This window comes from Pholcus phalangioides, unplaced genomic scaffold, assembly GCF_987345545.1.
Source record: "Pholcus phalangioides strain wild (caught in Gottingen) unplaced genomic scaffold, Ppha-v1.0 ptg000004l_1, whole genome shotgun sequence".
Taxonomy (NCBI): Eukaryota; Metazoa; Arthropoda; class Arachnida; order Araneae; family Pholcidae; genus Pholcus; species Pholcus phalangioides.
This window is the reverse complement of record NW_028301597.1, coordinates 23,703,344-23,725,919: the sequence shown is the minus strand read 5'-3', so window position 1 is coordinate 23,725,919 and position 22,576 is coordinate 23,703,344. Positions and strand designations below refer to the sequence as shown.

At 34.5% G+C, this 22,576-nt stretch overlaps 1 protein-coding gene across 2 annotated transcripts in view; it reads left to right on the top strand.

Annotated features, from left to right (window-relative positions):
* LOC149086941 (DENN domain-containing protein 1B-like) overlaps nucleotides 1–14,037 on the top strand; it is a 29,462-nt gene extending 15,425 nt beyond the window's left edge. The window contains exons 10-22 of one of the 2 annotated variants that reach the window (XM_089231147.1): nucleotides 3,203–3,301; nucleotides 3,644–3,694; nucleotides 4,639–4,684; nucleotides 4,954–5,055; nucleotides 5,375–5,602; nucleotides 6,109–6,246; nucleotides 7,088–7,126; nucleotides 8,164–8,196; nucleotides 8,952–9,014; nucleotides 9,479–9,580; nucleotides 9,914–9,999; nucleotides 10,409–10,616; nucleotides 13,092–14,037. In XM_089231147.1, coding sequence (XP_089087273.1) covers nucleotides 3,203–3,301; nucleotides 3,644–3,694; nucleotides 4,639–4,684; nucleotides 4,954–5,055; nucleotides 5,375–5,602; nucleotides 6,109–6,246; nucleotides 7,088–7,126; nucleotides 8,164–8,196; nucleotides 8,952–9,014; nucleotides 9,479–9,580; nucleotides 9,914–9,999; nucleotides 10,409–10,616; nucleotides 13,092–13,907 — 2,011 coding nt within the window. In that variant the 3' untranslated portion in view covers nucleotides 13,908–14,037. The remainder of the gene's footprint in view (nucleotides 1–3,202; nucleotides 3,302–3,643; nucleotides 3,695–4,638; nucleotides 4,685–4,953; nucleotides 5,056–5,374; nucleotides 5,603–6,108; nucleotides 6,247–7,087; nucleotides 7,127–8,163; nucleotides 8,197–8,951; nucleotides 9,015–9,478; nucleotides 9,581–9,913; nucleotides 10,000–10,408; nucleotides 10,617–13,091) is intronic. The other variant, XM_089231148.1, reaches the window with a different exon arrangement.
* The last annotated feature ends 8,539 nt before the right edge of the window (nucleotides 14,038–22,576 follow it).

Genomic DNA, 22,576 nt, shown 5'->3' with positions numbered 1-22,576 from the left:
TAATCGAATGTTCGTTTTAAGTCTAAGACTGTAAGTCAAATGTCAAAATTCAATCCCCCCAATAAAGAGGGGGGGGGGGGGTTCAAAGGTTATATGGAGTAATCATCACTGAGCCGAAATCCCTGAAGCCATAAATATAAAATTTAGTAAGCATTATATTTTATTACCAGTTGTTATCCGCGGCTTCTCTCTCGTGTGTTTTTGCAATCTCAAAATTACTCTCACCTCATAACCCCCATGGGTGATGAACTTTCAGAAATCCTGTCTTAGTGTGTATGTACGTTATAAAATATAATACTAACTAAATTTCATATTTATGGCTTAAGCGACTTCGGCTCAGTGCTGATTGCTCCATATAACTTTTGAAACCCTCCCTTAGGGGGTTGAATTTGGAAAAATCCCTTCTCAATGAGTCTATATTACAATATTGATCTAATGTCATATTTATAGCTTCAGCTGTTTCGGCTCGGCATGATTTCAACGTTGACCCCCCCCCCTCCCCTCTTATGACGCCCTTAGGTTGTCGAATATGGAAAAACCATTTCTTCGTGAGTAGTGAGTCTTTACGTCGTGAAAAAAACTATTCACAAAATTTGATATTTACAGCTTCAGCGGTTTTGGCTCGGCGATGATGAATCAGTCAGGACATGGTATTTTATATACAGTACTAGGGGGCTCTGCCCCCCTACCACCTTTGGCGGCCAACCCTCCCCCCCCCTTTTCTCTTCATAACATATCTTGTTTATTTCGTTTCACTTCATCAGCGTGCTATGGAAAGGGACACGTGAAAGCACCGGCTTACAGAAGAAGCGAATTTTATAATAATAATAAAGCAACAAAAAACAAATGTGATTCATCAAGTAACCCCAGAAAACTTCCCCATGGGGGTCGCCCAACTCCAATTCGTTGAATTGTAGTGGGGGCCCTGACTGGGTTTATCTCGGGCTACCGATGTGTTGCAAATTTTACAATGTTAAACAACAAAAATCAATGAGATTCATCCAGGGACACCCGAAATGAAACCTGTCAACTTTTCCCATGGGGCCCCGACCTGAAGGCTTGTCGGACATACCCCCTGTGAGTGGCAACGAAAATTTTTAATTTTTATCAATTTTAAAACGAATAAATCCAGGGCCCACATCCAGTAACGGGGACCCAATACGCAGATATTTAGTGGGGCACCCAGACACTGGATTTATCTCGGGCTTCCGCTGTTGAAAATTCTACAATGTTAAACGACAGAAAAAAATGAGATTCATCCAGTGCCCCCAAAATGAAACGAGACCCCTGACACGGAAGCCAATCGGGCATCCCCCTGTGAGGGCCACTGCAAATATTCATTTTACCAACGAATAAAATCCAGCCCCCCCCCCCCCCACGCAATTACCCTTGACTGAATTCGCAAATTTTATGGGGTCCCAGACTGGATATACTTCGGGCTTCCACTATCGCAAGGACCCCTGGAAATGAAACCTTTTAACTTCCCCATGAAGGTATATGTGCAATCCCCCGGGTACCCCGACCCTGTATGTTGGGAGCACTGGTGACATATGTATATTTTACGTATACATACCTCTCGGCATGACCCCCACGAGGGCAGGACTGACAGGGGCCGGAACGTTTCTTATCGCTTTTTGATATTTTCACACTATAAATTAAGCACAGAGGGGCCCGTGAAAAAGCTGGTTTGGGGGCCCGCCATCTATTTCAGCTTAGGGGACCTGCTGTAGGATGTGGGAAACTCTGGGTACATGCACATTACTTGGTCCCGATGTGTCAAATGGGTCCCGATATATGCAAGAGTTAAATGAAAACTTGACCCCAAAATCGTAACCGACTTCCGTAACACAAAAACGTAACCGATTTCCATCACTCAAAAAACGTCACCGACTCCCGTAATAAAAAAATCGTCACTAATTTCCGTTGCATAGGAAGTATATATACACGTATATAGTAAATATAGAGTACATATACTAGATACGCACTAAGGCGGGATTCCTGAAAGTTCATCACGTGAAATCGCGGGTAACAGATAGTTCAGCATAAAAAAAATCCATTGGTTACTGATGATCAGCGATGTTTTTTATAACATCAAAGTGATAACAGGAGATGATTTTAAGCATTTTTAGGAAGTTAATTCATCGCGTATCCACTTACTTTATTATCTTTTAATTCTGTTATTATCCCTTTTAACATTTCATTAGAAGTTTCTGAGTAAAACAGAGTTAATGGAATTTTGTTGAATATACTATCTTGTATTGGGCAACAGCAATTTGTAATTTATACAAATACAAGGCCACAACAGGCAAAATGCCCAGCGAGAAAAAGATGCCCACAATAAATATGGATGTCATATATTTCAAAAATACAGCAACCCGAATCCGTATCATCTGAATTTCTTCTCATAAAGTCATTATTTAAACTTTCCGCCATATCTTTAGGATATGGCACTTACTCACTCAATAGATCACTCACTCACTAGATCGCTTACTCACTTAGCAGCTCGCTCGCTCACTCACTCACGGACTGACTTACTCGCTCATTGAATCAGTAACCCACTCGCTCACTGAATCACTTACTCACTCAGTCACTCACTGGGTCACTCACTCACTCAGTAACTCAATCGCTCATTCCCTCGCTAACTGACTCGCATCGAACTGTCGTCGGTGAATTGCATATCGGTGAATTGTTGGTCGGTGAATTTTCCTAGTGGTGAATTGCATGGCGGTGAATTGTTGGTCGGTGAATTTTCCTAGTGGTGAATTGCATGGCGGTGAATTGTTGGTCGGTGAATTTTCCTAGCGGTGAATTGCATGGCGGTGAATTGTTGGTCGGTGAATTTTCCTAGCGGTGAATAGCATGGCGGTGAATTGTTGTTCGGTGAATTTTCCTAGCGGTGAATTGCATGGCGGTGAATTGTTGTCGGTGAATTTTCCGGCGGTGAATTGTTGGCGGTGAATTTTCCGTAAACCTAATCTATCTGTTCACATTTTCAAACATGATTGATGGTGATGATTCCTTAACATAGCATGAAGGAAAATGTAGGAGAAACTAATCCTTTTAATCTAGGAATTATGTCATTAATTTCATTGAAAAAAAATTTTTTTTTTCTTTTTGTATTTTTAATTTAATTGCCCCCAACAAAAGTTTCTAATAAATCAAATTTTATACATGCATATTCACCATGTGTCTAATTTTACAGTATGCTTCACGAAAGAAGAATCGTAATAATTTCACGAAAGCTAGGTCGTTTGAGTGCCTGTGTACAAGCTGCTAATATGCTTATTTATCCTATGCACTGGTGAGTATGAGCTGATTTCACTTTTTGATGTTTTCATGACTTCATAATTTTCAGTGATGTGTTGTCATCATAGATGACCTATATTAAGGTTTATGTGTATATCAGGTTTGTTAAAAAATTCATAACATTTTCTGTCAATTTAAACTACAAAATGAGTGTGATAATTAATATAGTGCATTGGGTTTTGAAAGCTCAAATATTTCTAGTATTGAATAATCAGAATTTGAGTGAAATGTAGATTATGTATGCATTAAAGTACTTCAAAATTTAAGTATAAAGTATAAAATTGATTTTTTTTTTCATGAGTGATTGATAAAATGCATTTTAAATATTGTTTTGCAGGCAGCATATCTTCATACCAGTACTTCCTAAGCATTTATTAGATTATTTGAAGTATGTAATGTTTTCTGAACTTTTTTTTTTGTCTTTTGAAGTCCTAAATATATTCAATATATTATCACTGAATGTGAAATATTTTAAGTGTGATATTTTATAAAAATGTGTTATTATTTCCTTAGACTGATAATAATTGATACATCCAAAGCTGTAGCGAGGTGGTGGACTTGGGGGTTTGTTCCCCCTCCCCCCCGAAATGTGAGAAAATTACCGATAAAAGGGAAAAAGATAGCCAAATCTATTGTTCTACTACTTTGGTTCCCCCTGTACAAAATTTCTGGCTACCGGCCTGGATACATTGATTGAGCATGTTGTATTATACAGTACATAGTAAATTTGAACCATTTGTAGTTGAGTTGTTACTCTTCTGACATCCTTGAGAGATCTGATTTTGAATGCCTATAAGAGGCATGAAGCTTATAGCTGTTTGTTCTATTTAGCAACAGTAGCAGTTGTACGTAGAGGCAAAAAATGTACTGGCTCGTGCAGATATTGGAGATGCTCTTTGCCAACTTGAACACAAGTACAATTTTCATCATTTGTCATTTTAGGGATCTCGTATAAAAGTTGCTTTATCCTTGCAAATCCTAGCCCTTGTTTTAACAAAAGGATATTGAGTCCAAAATACATAATATAATCTTCACCCATACACAATTTTTTCCCCCACAATTATCAAATTAAAACCGATTGTTTTTTTGTTTTTTTTTCAAGAGAGGAACCAGCTAATTAGGCACTAACTTGTGTTCAAATATTCTTCATTCAAGTCTCATTATGAACTTGATAATTTTTTTTTCAAAGTCCCACTAGCTCAGATATAAGTATTCAGAGAATTAGATTGATATGAAAATATTCCAAAATATGATGACTATTTGAGTCTATAATAAATTACATTTTTCTTATGTAATGTATAGTACACAGATTGATAATGTTATATTTTACAGTGCTCCCATGCCTTTTTTGATTGGTAGCCCATCATCTACCATGCTGGTAAGAATTCAAAAATATTTTTTATGGAAGATTGTTCTAAAAACAGTGGTTTCAGAAAAAAAAAAATCATTCAATTAAATTTTAATGCTGAAAATTACATTTATATGAAATTTTGAAGGAAAAAATCTTTGTTCATCATAAAAAGGGGGGGGGGGAAATACAATTTCAATGTATATCATCAGTTGAATAGCACTCTATTGAAATTAAAAATTTTATTTTAGTTTTTACTGCAATTTGAATTTTTTTTTCACTGTTTATCATCTTTGCAGAAAATAGAGCTCAGTGAACTTGGTGAGGTTGTAATACTGGATGCTGATAACAATAAAGTCAGGTCTCCATTTGATGATTTTGAAACTCTACCACCTGAAATTGTGAGTTTTTTTGCAGAATTGTTGTGCTACAAATATAAGAATTTATCATACATTACAGAATTTGTGAAATTTTTACACGAATCCTTTGATGAGTTTCATAGATGAAATTCTTTTCTATCTTGCATATGAGACAATTAACTTACTTCCATTCATATTTGAAAATTTAACTACTATATTGATTATAAAATAATTATGTGAAACGGGAAAATTGCAATGTAATGTCAGTGTTTTTTTAAGAACAGAGAGACATTTCATTGTATATCAATATATTTGAACAAGTTATTTATCTTTGGTTTTTCCCTTTTTTTTCTGAAAGTAGGTGTCTTCCCTGAAACGGCGTTTGAAAAACCCAAACACTATGCTGGGTGATGGAGTGGCTCGAGCATTCATGAGAGCTATGGTTCATTTGATTGGTGGGTACCGTGATGCATTGAAAATAGACATTGGGAAAAAAATATCCTTTGACTCTGAAGCTTTCATTCAGACACGACCATCCTCCATGCAGCCTTTTCTTGAAACCATGTTGCATCTACAAATATTTCAGCAGGTATAATATCAGATTGATGTGCATGATTTTGAATGTGTTTTAAACGTTGCCAATCATCAAAGTTATTTGTTTTGAATTATAAGAAATTGTAAGTTAATATGAAATTAAAGTGTGTGAAACAATGGTGCATATTTTACCTATTTTAATGTATGTAGTTGGTCTGTATCTTTATATTATAATTTGGAAATGTAATAATGCATAAATTAACAAATATCTGATTATGCACATATAATTATAATTTCATAACTTTTTAGTTTGATTTTGTTCAATTGTATACCTCAATTCAACATTATGTATAAATGACTGAGTAAAATATCATGTTTACTGTTGTAGTCTCGCTTTTGACTATTTTTTTTATAGCATTAATAATTTATTTTCTTAGATTTTAGTTCAAACTGAAGAAAATAACTTCATAAGAACCCATAGTGTTCGGTTTTATAAAATATAAATTGCTTGATTAGAAACATTCTCTAGGATTGTTTATTAAGTCATAATTTTTTTACTAGTTCATTGATGACAGACTTGAAATGCTTAATTCTGGAATCGGGTTCAGTGATGATTTTGAAGCAGAGGTGAATCTGTATGAAGTCAATAAGAGCACTCGATTAAAGACACAATATAAAGAATGGGTTTCCACGATGAAGGTAAAAGAAAATAAATATTTAATGCTCTTATATCGTTATGCCTTTATTACAAGCTTAATTTATTTATGGATATGACTGATCTAACTACATATATATATAAATGTGTGACAGGCAAATTGTGGTTTTTCGTGCCTCCCTCTTCCCATAAATTTTTCTTAATACAGTGGAACTCAGTAAATTTGAGAAAAAAAAAGTTCAGCATATAGGCGTTTCAGTTATTACTCATAAAATGTGTGAAAGAATTAAAGTTTGGCTCCATAGTTTCTTGTTACAGTCAGATCACTTGTGGAAATCTGCTTTTGAAATGGTCCATCCCTTTGGGAAAGAGAGCAAACTATCCTTAGATGGTCTTTCTCGGTGGTGAGCAGTCATGACTGACTGTGGAAATATGGAAGAGCTTGTAATCTGTAAGGGACTTTGTGATACATTTTAGAGCAATGCATCAATTAAATGGGAAATATTGTGGATGGATTTTGACATAGTCCTGGGGGGTGTTTGACCATGGAATCCTTGTTAAGTGTCAATTGGAAAAACACTGCTCTCTCTCTGTATAAATATATAATGTAATCACTAATTCTGTAATCAATGCAGAATAAAAAAAAGTAAAATCATATGAAAAAGTATTTTTATACATCATTGATATTCATTCTGTGCATGACCTGATGGTTTTAGCTCCTTTTCTTTAACCTTTTGTATTTGTATTTTATGGTCAAATGAATATACATGCACCTTAACAAAAGCTGTTGAATACAAATTCTCAAAATGTGCTATCATAAACATGTTTAAGAACTAAATTATCATTGCTGTTTAAATTTAATTCATTGATTTATTTATCTTTTAGAAAGAAGGTGGCATGTTCCTCAAAAATGTCAAAAGCAAGGTATTATTCTGATGTATTTTAAACAGAAAATTTTTTATTTGAATGAAGTCTTAAGTTGAAGCTGGTTCTCAAACAGCAGTATGCAAATTGCATTATGTGATTTTATACCATACATTTTATTGCATGCTGTTTTTCCTGTGATATATGATGAGACTTATTTCCATCCTTCATCTTAATTCAATACCTATCTATGATCCAATTATAGAAAAGATTTTCAGTATTTTTTTGGTGCTATACAAGTAGATTATTTCTATTGCTATTGGTGATAAGAAACACTAAATTATTGCTCTCACAAATGCAAATGGGTTAATAAATTGAGAAACAGTACATATTTTATGGTAAGGTTGAGTCATTTATAGTTTTGTTGGCGATTTACATACATATCAAATATTTTCTTCCTGTGGGGAAACTGGCTATTTATTAGACGTAGGGCAGAACACTAGATCTGCTTAGTTTGTCCCTGATGAAGCATGTTTTTAGATTCACAAAGATCATCTTCAGTGACATTAATTCTATTAGCAATTTGGCAACTATTTAGGCAGATTTTATAAACAAATTTGATTCATTCTCAGAGGCGGATTAAGGTCAGTTGAGGCCCCAGGTGCAGAAGAAAACATTGGATATAAAAATTAAGGTGGTGGAATAAAAGATTGATCCAATTTTATTAAATGTGGTAAATACTTAGTAAAATCTTTGTTGATGATTAATGTTCACAAATCTGGTAAGCAGCTGTTTAGATCAATGGTGCAAACAGATGCACACTGCATAAGCAATAAAGTAATTAAATAAATCTAAATTTATCAAGCTTGTTTTTTTCACATTTTAACAGGAAAATGTACTTGTAGGATATTTGTTTTCTTAATGTTTTGCATGAATATTTTATGTATTTATTTAATTATTTCACAGTTTGATTATGTTTCTTTTAATGAATTGACACTTGCATGGTGGGATTTTTGCATTTTGCCTGCAATAATTATTTTTTTTAATTGCATGTGTTTCTATAACAATTTTTTTTATCAATCAAAACGCTTTTACAGACAAATCCTGCTGTTAAAAGTGCTGTTAAAACAGTGAGTGTGTGACTTTTTTATTTTCTTTTGAAAACTATGATTTTTTTAAATCTTGTTTATATTTTTAGTTCAAACTACAATTTTGGTTCAGTTTAGTGTTCAATAATTGTTAAATTAAAATATTCTTTTGCTATTTAGATGAAAAAAAAGTTCCACAAAACACATGTCAAGCATCTGCAGTCTTTACTCACTCATGGTCTTGTCAATTGTACATTTTGGTAACAGTGTGCAAATTTAAAAATAAATTCTGACAGCATTAAAACAATCTGACACAATGACCAAAGCTATCTCTTTAAAAATTTGCATTATTGTTTGGTTACACAACACAGTTGTTATGAGCATTCATATTTTGTTTATGCATGTGTGTGTGTATGGATGCATTAAAAATGATCATTGGCATTTTCCCTGTTGGTTTAAGCATTATTACATCCATCCATCTAATTTTTTAGGTCCTGTGCTCAAGAAAAGGCAAATGTCAACAGCCTTTTCGATTCAACTTGCAATTGTGGATTTGATTTTTATTAACACTCATATACAGTGCTTCTATTTTATAGGTCACATAGTATTAATGCTCTATTTAGTTAATCTGAATATTTCGAAGTTTCTCACTTTTTTCCTATCTTCCGATAGAATACGGCTCAGGAATCACTTCTTTATAATGTAAATGTTCATGGAGCAACTAAAGTAACTAGTAAAGATTGAGTTTATGAAATGAATTTCCTTTATTAATGATTGTCTTATATTCTTTTTTTTAGGTGAAGGAGAGAAGTAGAAGAGCTTACAAAGATATTCGTTCCAAACTAAATGAAATGCAAAAGGTACTGCCAATTTACATGAAATGCAATCCGTTTAATGAAGTGGAAATGAAGTATAAATACAAAGGTAGCAATTTTCTTGCATCCAAGAATTTAGTGACCTATATCCAATTGATACCTGCATTATACACTCCCTGTCACCTCAGTGTTTTGCAAGAAATTTTCAATCACTTTATTCTTCACATCCACAGAATTTATCTGTTTATTTCATTTATTATTATTATTATTATCTTTTTATTCTTTTGTTAGAATTTCAATGTGTAAGCTGCACTTTATTATAAATAGGGAAGTTTGAATTGATTAGAAAAATTAAAACAAAAATTTTCAAGTTTTAAACCTTTTTTATTATTTTCATCCTTGCAAATGCTGCAAAATATTTAAAGTTTGTTTGTTTAAATATCTTAAATGTATTTTTATAATAATGTACCTTTGAATTATAAATAAAAAAAAACATTTTGTCATTTCAGCACCCTAGTCAGCCAAATTTAGTCTTTAGAAGTAGCGATTATAAGACTAACAGTGCACCTTCTAGTCCTTCACTTTCCCAGCGAGATCCTTTGAAAAATTCAGTAAGTTAATTAATGCTCAAAGGTAGATTTCTTAATATCTGAAACTTCATTATCTTGATTCTTCTACTACTCTTCATGAAAACATTTCATCGCGTTCGGCTATATCAGTGTTTTTAATATGAAAGAAAATTATTAGGTGTATCTTGTGTAAATTAGTACATTCAAGTATTTTATTGTGTTACAAGTTTCTTTGTTTCATAGCACAAGTATGTTTTACATTTGTCTTTGAATAACAGTTTCACATTTTAGGTTGTGATGTTTTCTGTTCATGTACATTAATATATTTTTTGACAAGATCCATCTGAATGTGGAATATATTGTGTTTTATTGCAGAGGTTATCATACACAGTAGATTATGGTGCTAGTAAGCAGGGTTTTCTCAGTGAAGTAGACATGAGAAATTCAATGTCTTCATCAGGGTGAGTGATTATTCACCATTATCTTTGATTATCATCACATTTATTTGCATCAAATGATAAGTTTTCAGTTATGCTTTCCAACAAATTTATTAAATGTTATAAATAACATTTTCTTTTTCACAATCCTATGAACACTCATTAATCACTTTGTGATGCATCTAATGAGTATGAGTGTAAACATGAGCTGTCAGCTACAATCAACATTTTTAATAATGATCAAATGACTGCAGTCAACCTCAGTCCAAGTGATCATTGTCACTTCTCTGTGTCTCTCTCTCTCGTTTTGCTTTTTACCATATGTTTAGCTATGTTACATCGCTCCTGTATTTTATTTTATTTCGGCTTTTTCCCTCATGTATCAGTTTTTGGCTGTAATTAAATTTAATTTGTTTATTTCTTTTCATTGCAGAATTAGAAAATATAAAATGTTGACTGTAGATGAACTCTCGAACGCCTCTGGAGATTCCTTATCTGATGTGGATGAAATGGCTGTCGCTAATTCTTCAGACATGGATTTGATGAGTGACTTACAAGACATAATTTTTAGAAAATGTTCGATTTCTGATGAGTGGAGCAAAGAAGATGGAAATATTCTTGATGATTGTGAGCCATTAAAGGTGAGTTTTCCATTTGTATCATACCTGTTACATTATTGATTATTATTTTTTATAATTATTTCATGATTCAATATTGGTAGACCGAGAACTATGCAAGAGAATTTAATGGTGCAATTTGATCCACATGTGATGCTTCACATTATAAAGTCAGAAATCATGGGACTTTCAAAAATATTGATTGGGGTGGTAGTTCCAGTCAGTTATCAATTGAGGGAAGCTAAAGTTAAATCAGAGTCAGCAGATGCAGAAATAGATGTAAATTTTTGGGGATGGATTATTTGCTATATAGTGTGGGTACTAAATTTTATTAACTTTCAATTTATGAACTGGTCTTCTGTCCCAAATGTCATGCCATACAATTAATGTTAAAAGCTATTCTATTTTATAAATTTTCATTTCTATTAACTCTATATTTTAGAAACTTGTTTTCTTCTTTCCACTACTTTTTTATTCTGTTATTTTATTCTTCTGAGCTCGTTTGAACCAAAAGTAAAACTTCAATTTGGAGACATTATGTCTTTTCAGAAAAAAAGGGGGGGGGGGGAGGTAGAGAGTTCACCAATTTGCCATCATCAACATGCATGTGTTTTGCAAAGGAGTGCTATGTATTAGGGTTTTTGACAAGGGTGACCATGAAATGAAGATGTGTTGGCTGCAAAATTCACTCTTTGTGAATTATGGTTGGATAAACTGGTGGTTTGACAAATGGTATGATACATTAGCTTATTGATAAGGCCATCTCTGAGAGAGTCAGTCGAACTCCACTTCGGGCAACTGCTGTGTTTGTCTACTTTCCTCTAAGCAATGTCAACAAAATGGAAAAGATTGTGCTTGACAGTAGATGAGAAAAATGTGCAAACTCTTACAAAGACAGAAATCCTCAAAAAAGTATGGGATTCTGAAAATTATATTGAGTACTCTAATCAAAGATCAGCAAAACAATATTACTGTGGCAGAGAGTTCAAGCTGCACTCTACATTCCAGAAAATTCTTGAAAAAGCAAGATTTGCATGCTAAGCTATTCCACACCAATTTCGTGGAATTTTATATTTATCAGGATATAACGATTAAGCAAACACGTAAATAATTTTTTTGATCATCAACAAAGGTGAGTGACTAATTTTTTATTTCCCACATTTTTTTCATCTCTTCCATTTACAAACTTTCAATTTTACGAATTAATTATCAAGTCCATATGAATTCATAAAAAACGAGCTTTGACTGAAGTTATCTTCTCAATTAAGTACTCAGTAATAAGAGAAAACTATTTATTCACATCCCAAATAACAATGTAATGTGTTGAAATGGTAAAGTTCCCGGTGATAAACTTCTTAAACTCTCTAATCTTGGCATCAGTGTACAAACTATTAAATGGGTGGAGGCTTTTCTAAAATATCGTAAACAGTTTGTCGATTTTAAAGATCATAACTTCCCATCTACCTCTATAAAGTCTGGTACCCCACAAGGATCAGTCTGGTCCTCTCCCCATTATTATTTTTAATTTAAATTAATGACTTTCCAGAATCCCTTAACTGCACTACTAGATTCTTTGCAGATGACTGTGTAATTTTTTTATATATACCATATCATTCACCAAGAGCCCGATCAAAAACTTCTCCACCATAACCTGGCTTCCATCACTGACTGGTTTTCATTACGGCAGATACCTATCAACATCTCAAAAACAGTTCACATGAAAGGTACCCATAAATTACTTCCTCTTGAATATTCTTACTCTATCAATAATTTAACGTTGTTCTCCAGGTTTCTCAACTCTCATTTTTGTGTCATAATCTCAGCCAACCTATGTTGAAACAAACATATTGACTACATTTACTAGAAAGATCTGAAACTTTTCTTCCTCTGCCACAACCTTAAACATTCAACTCAGGATATTGGATAACTCTGGTACCAATCTTATATCTCTCTGGTTCTTTCCTACACCGCTAAAATATGGGGCCCCCTACACATCCAGTGACATAGATAAACTTGAATCAATCCAAAATAAGTCCACCCAATTTGTCCATGACTGCTGGTCATCTTTTGTTTCCATGTCCACGACGACTTAAAACGAACGTATCTCTTCTTACTATCTTCTCCCTCTCTCCACTCTTCATCTCATCTCTCGATTAGCCCTGCTATATAAGATTTTCCATAGTCATCTCAACTTTGATACTTCTTTTATCCTAGCCAAATCATCCTACATCTCCAGAAGACTCGACCATTCCCTTAAAATAAAACCTATTTTTGCTTCTACTGTGACTGCTTTCAATACAATTTCTTTCCCCATACCATTGTTGAATGGAACAAACTCTCCTGCTCTGTTGTCCACTCCCCCACTATCACTAGTTCTCTGTTCAATATCAAACATTTTTTGTCACTTTCAATCGCATCCTCTTGTATAGATCCAGTGCCATCAATATTGTATAAATAAATAAATAAATTGTATAAATATACTTTTCATACTTTTTAAAGGAAAATGAAAAAGTGAAATTCCAACTGGGTTTTGATGATTCATTTTCTGAAGAAGTGTTCTTACCTGCACCTATTCCTCCGCCAAGAACCAAACGAAATCAGGCACGTCAATTTGACGTGAAAGAAAGAAAACCAGATGAAAAAAGTAATCATTTGATTAAACTAGACTCTGTTGATGATGAAATATTTGATCCGCTAGAAATGTCTGAGACGAAAAGAGGAACATCTGTATTCTATTCTCCATTAGAATCGTCGACAGACAAATCAATAAATGAGCTCAAAGAAAAAATACAAAAGTTGCAAAGTTTTCCAAATGTAAACCAGCCATTAGCTTTCAATGCCATGAAGCCAATGGCTGGTTTCCCACAAGTGCTTAACATGACATCGACTGAATCCTGCAGTAGTAGTAGTAGCAGCAGCAGCAGTATTATGAGATTTCCACCTACTCTTCCTCCAAAACCTAGTCAGAATGTGATGAGTATGAACTGTAATAGTACTGCTGCAGTAGTAACAGATTCCAAGCCTCCACTTCCACCAAAAACCGGATTCGGGCTACTTTCGCAAAAAGATCGTGATCTCCTGGATGACTATGGGTTAGGCAAAGCCCCCATTTTCTCGAATTCTTTTGTCACTGGTTTCAGTGCTTCCCCAGCATCCAATACATCTACAGACACTACCAATCCTGTTCCTACCCATAGCACACATGTGTTGTCACCAAAGAAGCCTCTGGCCAATAACGTCACTGGGTTCCAGCCAAAAGACAATTCTAGTAATAAAAATAGCAATGCTAAAGCTACTTGGCAAAAGTTTGTATGAGTAGCTGCAAATATTTGGGTAAATTCATCGCATCGAATACGCTTATGAATGCCATTCTGAAAGAAAATGGAAGCATCTCTTTCCTGAAATGTATATTCTCAAAATCGGATTTAATAAGTAATCTATATATATACACCTTATACACCTTTGAAAATAATATATTCCTTCATTTGAATCTAAATGAAATTTACGACGTGAATATGTGTGCATTATCTCTGGTGCATTATGCATTTTATTTGATTGTGAAATTAGTTAAAGGTGAATGCGAAAAAATTAGAAATTATATTTATATTATTTATATCAAAGAGAACATATTATTTTTATGTTAATTGGGACGCTATCACAGTATTTATACATTTTGTTATGTTATACGTAAATCAAAGTCTTCTTATTTATGAAATCATGATTATTTTTATATTTTTTATCCTTTGTTGATTGTTTTAATTTCATCTACAGCCAAGTGATTTTATAAACTGGATGCTCTGTTAGAGTGGGAAGTGGAATGAACTAGGTAGGATGTTGCAGCTATGGGTTAAATATACTCTAATATTCAAGGGTTTTCTTGAAGAAAATACATTTTCTTAAAATGAAGGGGGGGGGGGTTGTTAACTTTTGGAAAATATCTTGTATATTTTAGCGACCAGTATTTTTCTTGAATTTTCGTCACTAACATTGCTCTGGCCCCAGTGTCAGCTGCATTATTTCCAGTTAACTTAAGTAACCTTCTATATCCTCGAGAAGCCCATGATAGTGTTTGACTATAGTTCCTGTGTGGTCGTGTGGGCATCATTATGGGCTTGCCATCACAAGAACCCTGGTTTACATAATGGCTAGTTATCATGCTGGTTGAAGCTGAAGTTGGTTTTCTGCCATTTTCCAACTTTCAGGTGCAAATGCGAGCTTGATCTATTTGAAAAATCTCTCTACAGAGAGTGGGCAGACCTTCAACACTATATTTACAAACATAAACATTCAGACATCCTTTCATTTTCAATATGAATGGCAGTACTTCTCGAACCCACATAAATGCATTAGAGAGTTGCACATCATTTTCTGATGTGCACAATTCATGTGTATGTTTGTGAGGCACATGTCCATTTTAGTGTCAGTGTTTGGCCATACAATTCACACATATACTTTGAGGACCACTGGTTTAAATGTGTTTGGTTTAATTTTGAGTGTGACAATTATAAATTGTGTTTGTCTTTGTCACATTTAAGTTTTCAATGCTCTCAATACGAAAGTTTAAACACATCACATATTACCAAATTCAACCAGACCATGGCTTCTCAACCTGGAACTATCTTCTCATCACTAATTATTTCAGCAACGTTGTTGATTGATCTATTTTGGCATATTTGAACATCTGTTCATATCACCTTTTTCCAAATTGTGCTGCTTTTTTAAATATAACATGTTTTTTTCATCGATTGTGGTCAGCTCCCCGTTTTATACCATCTCATGAGATTTTTTTTCATTTTTTTTAAGATTCAGAATGTTTCTTTGATAGTGGAATATCTCTTTTTCATTGTACTGAGGATTTCCTTCAAACTTTACAGGTTTGCATGCATTATTCATAATTTCTATGCTGTGTCAACTTGATGTCTCCCCCCCCCCCCCCCCCCCCAGGAACATGCAAATCGTTGTAAAATACTTTTTTTTATCTATGTGATTAGTTTCAATGAAATTTTGGTTTTGCTACATGTGTATTCATTCAACGTGGAACAGATATGCATACATAGTGTAATCATCAAAATCTTTACTATTTTTTATGCATAGCCTGTTAGGCCCCCTATACCTGGTTTTTTTTCACATTGGCATGAACCAACTGTAACCACCATCTATTTTGGTTATGTTTCCATTAATTAGAGAGACATTTTACTCTTTATTCCTCTGTGGAATAAAGCATATCATACTGATATGTTTGTTCACGGTATAACAGAACTAATTACTTTGCTAAAGTGAAAATTGAAATCTTTGTTCAGTTTTCCCTTCTACAGCCCTAATGTGAAAAATTATCGGAGTGGGGGGGGGGGGGGGAGACTGACATGAATATGAAGTAAAAATATATAAATTTTAGTTTCATTGATAGTCATAATTTCCAGTTTTTCATGATTAAAATCAGTCTACTAATAAATATGAACCCATGAGCATGATGGTTTCATGCTCCAGTTGTGGATTTTGCTATTTATGTGCATAAAACACTTTATACAAACATGTATTTTGATATAGAAATTTTTATAAATTGTGTGTTTTGTTATAAAGTAAAAACCCTATATAATGATATCGCACTCTAGTTTCCATGGTATTAATATATTCCATATATAACAATAACTCTTATAAAATAAGATGTTTCTTCCTGTCCATTTAGGATATTGGTATATAGGTGTTTCACTGTAGTTCAGAATAATCTACTGTCTTTACCATATTTTTCTGAGCCTTTGAAATGAGTTATTAAACAATCTTTTTTTGTTCATTTTTCATATTATTTTTAAGTATTAAGTTTCCTCGTGTGTCAAATCATATGTAGGTTTAAAGATTCTTCTATTTCTTGATATTGATCTACAATGATATTATTCTGTATTTTGTACAATGGCACTCCCATATGATGATGATCTTGTAATACAGTAAGTGCCCAAGTGGCATGGTGATAAGATGCTCGTCTAATTTTAACAGTGAAGGTTGCTGTCGAGGTCCTAGGTTTGAAACCCGAGGGAGAATATAGATAAGATATTTTCCCTAACGAACTTGAGGTGATCATCAATAGACATCGCCTTCATTTCCAACCCATCTCATTAATGGCAGTAAGTTGCAATATAGTGATATGGCCAGACTTGGTGTTTGGTGAAGTAGTTGTATATATACAGTATATATAATAATACAGTAAAACCTTTCTTTTGCGGACACCGGTGAGACGAAAACAGTTTCCCATAAAAGAACGGGGTGACCATTAATCAGGGATTTGAAATGCATACTTTTATCATACAAGAGTAAATTATTATTTGATCGTTAAACAGTAGTGATCATATCTGGGGGTTGTCTGTTAAGAGGGGTTTTACTGTATTACTCTTTATTTGGGGGATTTCTCATAGCGAGAGATAATTGTACATTGAGTTATACTCCATCTTTTCTCTGGAAGTCCATTTGGAAGTCATTATATACAAGTTTCACTGTATACACGGTGGATAATATCAATCACCCAATCAATCACACGATTCCTTGTGAAAAATGAATAAAGAAAAGTGTTTTCCATCTTAAGGTCGAACGAATATTAAGAGAGTTATAACGTTTTGAAGTTTTTGTGATGTGTCAGTTTTTTAACCGCCAGTTACATAACAAACCCCAACGAAAAAAAATTCCCCCATGAAGGGGGTTGCTGTTAATTGAAAATGAACTGAAATATTCAACCCTGTTTGAAGCCAATTCAGTTATTTTCTTTCATATGATTGGTGCTTTTTCCTCTTTGTGTAGAGTGATTTTAATCTTGTTATTGCACGTTACCAGATTTATCACCAGATTTGTTAAGTGTTAGCCAAACGAGATCTATTAGAAAAATTGTTTTCCTAAAATCAACACTTTTTTGCCAAAATATTTTTTTCCTTCACTGTAAAGTAAAAGTTTTTGATGGAAAGGACGGGGAAAAAATGGTTTGCACAGCTTTAGCTTTCCTGATTATACTCAGGGTAGTAGCATTGCTATCAGCTTAAAAATATGGCAAATTATATGTTTGGTGCAGGTTTTGTGAATTTAACTGAATTCGAAAGTGATATCATAAATTTTTAATGCGTTATAACTCCATAATTATTGGTCAAATCAAAAACTGAATGTACTTTTCCATATTAGTTTCTCACAAGGGATCATGTGTGTAATTATTAGGTGGTCAATAGTATCCACCCTGTATATATATTTTTTCAATATCTTGTTCCTGTAGTTTTCTTCCCTGTTGTGTGCCATAGTGATTCCTTTTTGTTTGTGTAAAATGTAATTATACATTTATAAATATTTGTGCATGTATGTGTGTACATATATAAATATCAATATTTGGTGCAATAAACTTATCGTCCATGTGTATTTTTGCTAGTATTGCAGGCAGACTCTATATAATGGGCTCTGAGTGTGATGGGGGGGGGGGGGGGGGGGAGATGATGACTGTGATCATGTATTCCAAAAAATTATGTTAATATTATTTTACAGCTGTATCAGAAAATTCTCAATTTTTCGCTCATGTAATTTGCAAGTTTTATTTCTCATCAGTGTGATTTTTTTTTGGTTCGGGTAATCCGTGCTGTTATCCATATCGCTCTATGAATTGTGAAAGCTTTCGTTGAAGCTGTGAAATGTCTGTATTGCTCACTGTATAATATTCAAATTATTTTATGCAGTAAAATAAATGAGAAAAAAAATGGTGGATGTGTCTGGTTGCATTTCTTTTTTTTGCTTGCTTATTAGCGGTTGTGTTTAAATACTCTCACGAGAAGATCATATATTGTGAGCTCTTGGATTGGTTGTTTGTGTCATGAAGTATTTTGGAAATAAACTTATATATTATAAGAACCAATCATACTGTGTAAGATTTTATAAGGTATTTTATAAGGCTTAAGGATGCCTTCAAAATATCCTGGGTGAACAAACTCTTCAGTTTACAATCCATATTTGAGGAGCTTATTTTCAAAAGGGATTATGCAACCAGGATTATTTTTGGTAGAAATTACAGTAAAATATTAGCACGGGGCCTGTTCTGGACATTCTTCAAGTGTAAGTGAATAATATTTTGGTGATAAAAATTCACCCGTTCCCAGTTGTCCGCAAGTTATCAAACCCATTTGCTCGCAAATAAGGTGTTAAGCGAGATGACTCGCTCCGATGCATATTTTATATTTCACAATAAGATTCTCTCATCATTTCATTTTTTTTGTATCCTGTGTATATAATGATAAGTGTAAGGTAACAGATGAGATGGCATGGGCACCCCCCCCCCCTCCAATTGCTTTTAAAATATACTTCCATCCTAATAATGCGTATATTCATCCGTCTTAACGCAAACCCCGAAACTTTTCTCCAACTCCCAACCCCATCTCGTCTGTAATCACCAAAAACTTTGTTGATCGCGACAGTACCCGATTGGTCGGGGAAAATATGTTGTAAAAATTTTTGTTTGTTCTTTTTTGGCACAAAATAGTGTTCTAGACTCTGCCACGAAGCTGGGCTGGAAGAGATCTCAGCAACGGGATAAGTCCAGTGGCAAAGTTCTGGCGTTCATTCATTCATTCAGTTGGCACCTTTTGCAGCCGCGTAGTTCTCAGGGTCAAGATCCGGCCCTGAAAGTCGTTTCTATGAGAAGGGAACATATCCGCATTTTTAATACACATCGGTATTTTTAATTTCTTAATAACGGACACCTATGGGACAGAAAAATTTGTCCTCTGAAGAGGAGTGTCCATTATTGAATAGTAAGATACTTTGGTCCACAATTTCGATGTTACGCGAAACTGTCCGTTATGGGAGGTTCCACTGTAGAACTGTTCGTATTTCTTATGTTAATGACATAAGGGTACCCCCTGGGCTAGTAAAAACCTTCTGGAATCGTGTGACAGAAATTTCTAATTTTTCAGACTTGACCATCTCAAATTTTTATCAAAAAAGGTAGCATTTCCACTAATTTTCTTTCAAAACGGAAAATTTACAAGATTCAAATGTGGATAACTCCATTGAATGTTGATCAAGAAACATAGTATTTAAATATTCTTCTACCATATTCCTATATGCTGCCTATTGGGCTATTTTGTACTTTTGTAAAGTGGATACTTTTTTCATTTCTTTTTTTTACTTCTAACTGTAAATTTAGCGAAAGTGGAAACGTTCCCCTTTTGAAATTAAGCTCCTCATTTCAATAAGTTTTAGTGCAGAGGTCGTTTTCAACAATATTACTTTATTTCTATCCACATTATATGTAACATCGTCATACAATGTACTGTATTTTAAAATTAAATTTTTTTCGAGGGTTGGAGTTTATGTATTTGTTCATGCTCTAAAATTCCGTGAAAACAGTCACGGATGCCATAAACACAAGTTTGGTAATTAGACCCTTGAATCATTGGCCGTTCAACTTTCTTTAATGAAAATGTCCCGTTTTTTTTTCAGCTATGCTAACTTGAATTCATCATATACTAAACTATGTTTAATGGAAATGTTTCTGGTAAAATGTAGGTTCTCGCTGTCCCTTCATTTCCCGCACACTGACAATCTTTCTATGGCGGGTGGCTTTTTTTTGGCAGTTTTACGAACTGTAGGAAATTATTTTGGCAGCAATCAGTGATATCATAGTTTTCCAAACTTTTTTTTTGTTCCATCTCCCCCTTCTTCAGAAAGTTTTCTCTCTCATCGCCCTCAATTTAAACAAGCCCATAGAATCCAATGGTATAACCGTAGCTTCCACCCCCCCCCCCCCCCTGGACCACTCCATGCCCACTTTGGGAAATTTGGGAAACACTCCTAAATTGTAATTCCATTTCCTCATTTTTCTCAATAGAATAGTGCAGCGGTTCCCAAATAAATTTTATTCGTGAACCCCTCTGGAAATCTTGATGTATGAAATAGACCCCCCCCCCCCCATTTACAGCATCAGAAACTACATCCATCTATTAGCGAGAATGTTCTCGAACATTAGAGATTCTATCCAGTACTAGTGAACTGATGCGATAGCACTGCAATTTACTGGATTGCAAAAAGGAACTAAGACAACGTTTCATACTCCTTATTCTTTTTTCGAGAGCTGTCATCATAAATATAATTTTTGTCAAATCAGAGATATTACTGCTGCAGTCTGCCAACGTTACAGCGGTGCTTTTACGCAGGTGCTTTTTCATGGGGGAAACGTTTTCTTGGAGCAGGGGGGCCTTGAAAGAGTTGTTATGCCAATTGAAAAAGTTTGTGTGGGGGGGCTTTCGGTTCGGAGCCTTGGTTGCCTTAGCTTAGTTACGGGCTTGCTTTTATGTGGAAATTTAATTAAAACTTTTCTGTTTTAGCAATTTATTTTTTCGACTTGTCTAATTTTTTCTTTTTGTAATTATACAATTGGGCTGTAGACCCTGGGGGGGGGGGGGTCCAGGTATCCCCATTTCGAGGTGGCTGAAATTCTCAGCCACCTCGTTGGGCATTTTGCCTGTTGTGGCATTGTATTTGATAACCGCTGAATAGTGAATAGTCACTTTTCTTGCACCAGTTAACCCTTCAAACAGTTTTTAAAATTTTCCTGATCCGCATTATAACTACGGATTTGAAGTTACGAAATATTCACAAATTGCCTGTTAAGAACCCCCCCCCCCCATTCCGATTGCAAGCTGATGCCTGCTCCCCCCCCCCCCACACACCCACCACAACAAAAAAATTTACTCCGCCCATCGGCGGAGATACACTTGGAAGTCTGGGGGGGAGCACGATGATCCCCCGTATCTCTGCCCATGACTCCGCTTATCGCTCTCATTGCCCTCACTATGGTACAAAAATTGCCTGTGTGTATGGCTTTCTAGAAAGAGAAATATTTTTTTTTTTTGTAAAAAATATCTTTTTGTATTATACTGAGCGTATATTTATTTACAGTGCTGAAAGAAAGGGGAAAACACACAGTCTATTTTTCTCGCTCCTCTTATCTAACCTTGAACAAGACCTGACTTAGCCCACTGGTAGTTAGTTGATTGATTGGGAGGGGGGGTGGAAGAATGGAAAACATGCTTTACTGCAAAAACAGCTTTAACGCCTTTTTAAAAGACATTTCGGGGTGGGTGAAATGAAGCAGATCAAATTTGACGAGATATCTCGGGATTGCGGCTGAAACGGTTCGATTGAAACGATAAACTTGTGCTGACATCTATCAGCATGTTTGAAAGTCTCAAGTGCTCTGATCCATCGCTAGATGGCAGCATTGTGTCATATCTGAATCTTAAAGTTCATGAAGTTCATACTTTTGACCAACAGATGCCAGCACTAGTAACGTAATTTGTTCAACTTGCTGATGGATCTGATAGAATGATAGAAGTAGGGTTACCAGGTTCTCAAACTGAGAAAGGAGGACACTTGCGAAAGCATTCCTAGTGACACGTCACTTATTTCAATTTCCACAATAGATGACGCCACTATTCCGATCAATGAAAACCGGCCACAACAATATGTTCTACTTCTGTTTTAAAAACAAAAGTAGAATAAATAAAATAAATTTAAAAATAAATAAATAAATAATTAGATGGATAGAAGACAAAGTGATCCCACAGACGCCATATCAGCCAATAGCACAAGTACAAACTGCGCCACCTCGCCGTTCACAAAGAAAAAAGAAACTGATCAACTATAAAGAAGACTGACTGATAGCACAAGAACAGTATAATGATCGTGGAAATCGAACGATTTAAATTGAGGATGAAATCGATTATGAATTTTATCGGATTTATTATTGATTTCAATATGCGATTTAGGACTTTATATTCGAATTAAGATTTAATATGGAACATAGAATTATATGCTTGATTTCCGATTGTATACGTAGATTGTGATCTCGCAACTGATTTTATACTTAAATTATGATTTTATAGTTGTTATGATTGTAATGTATGCTTTTTTTATGAATAAATTGCCAGAGGTATCCAGTCCGTGAGGACAATGAGCCGATATTGCCA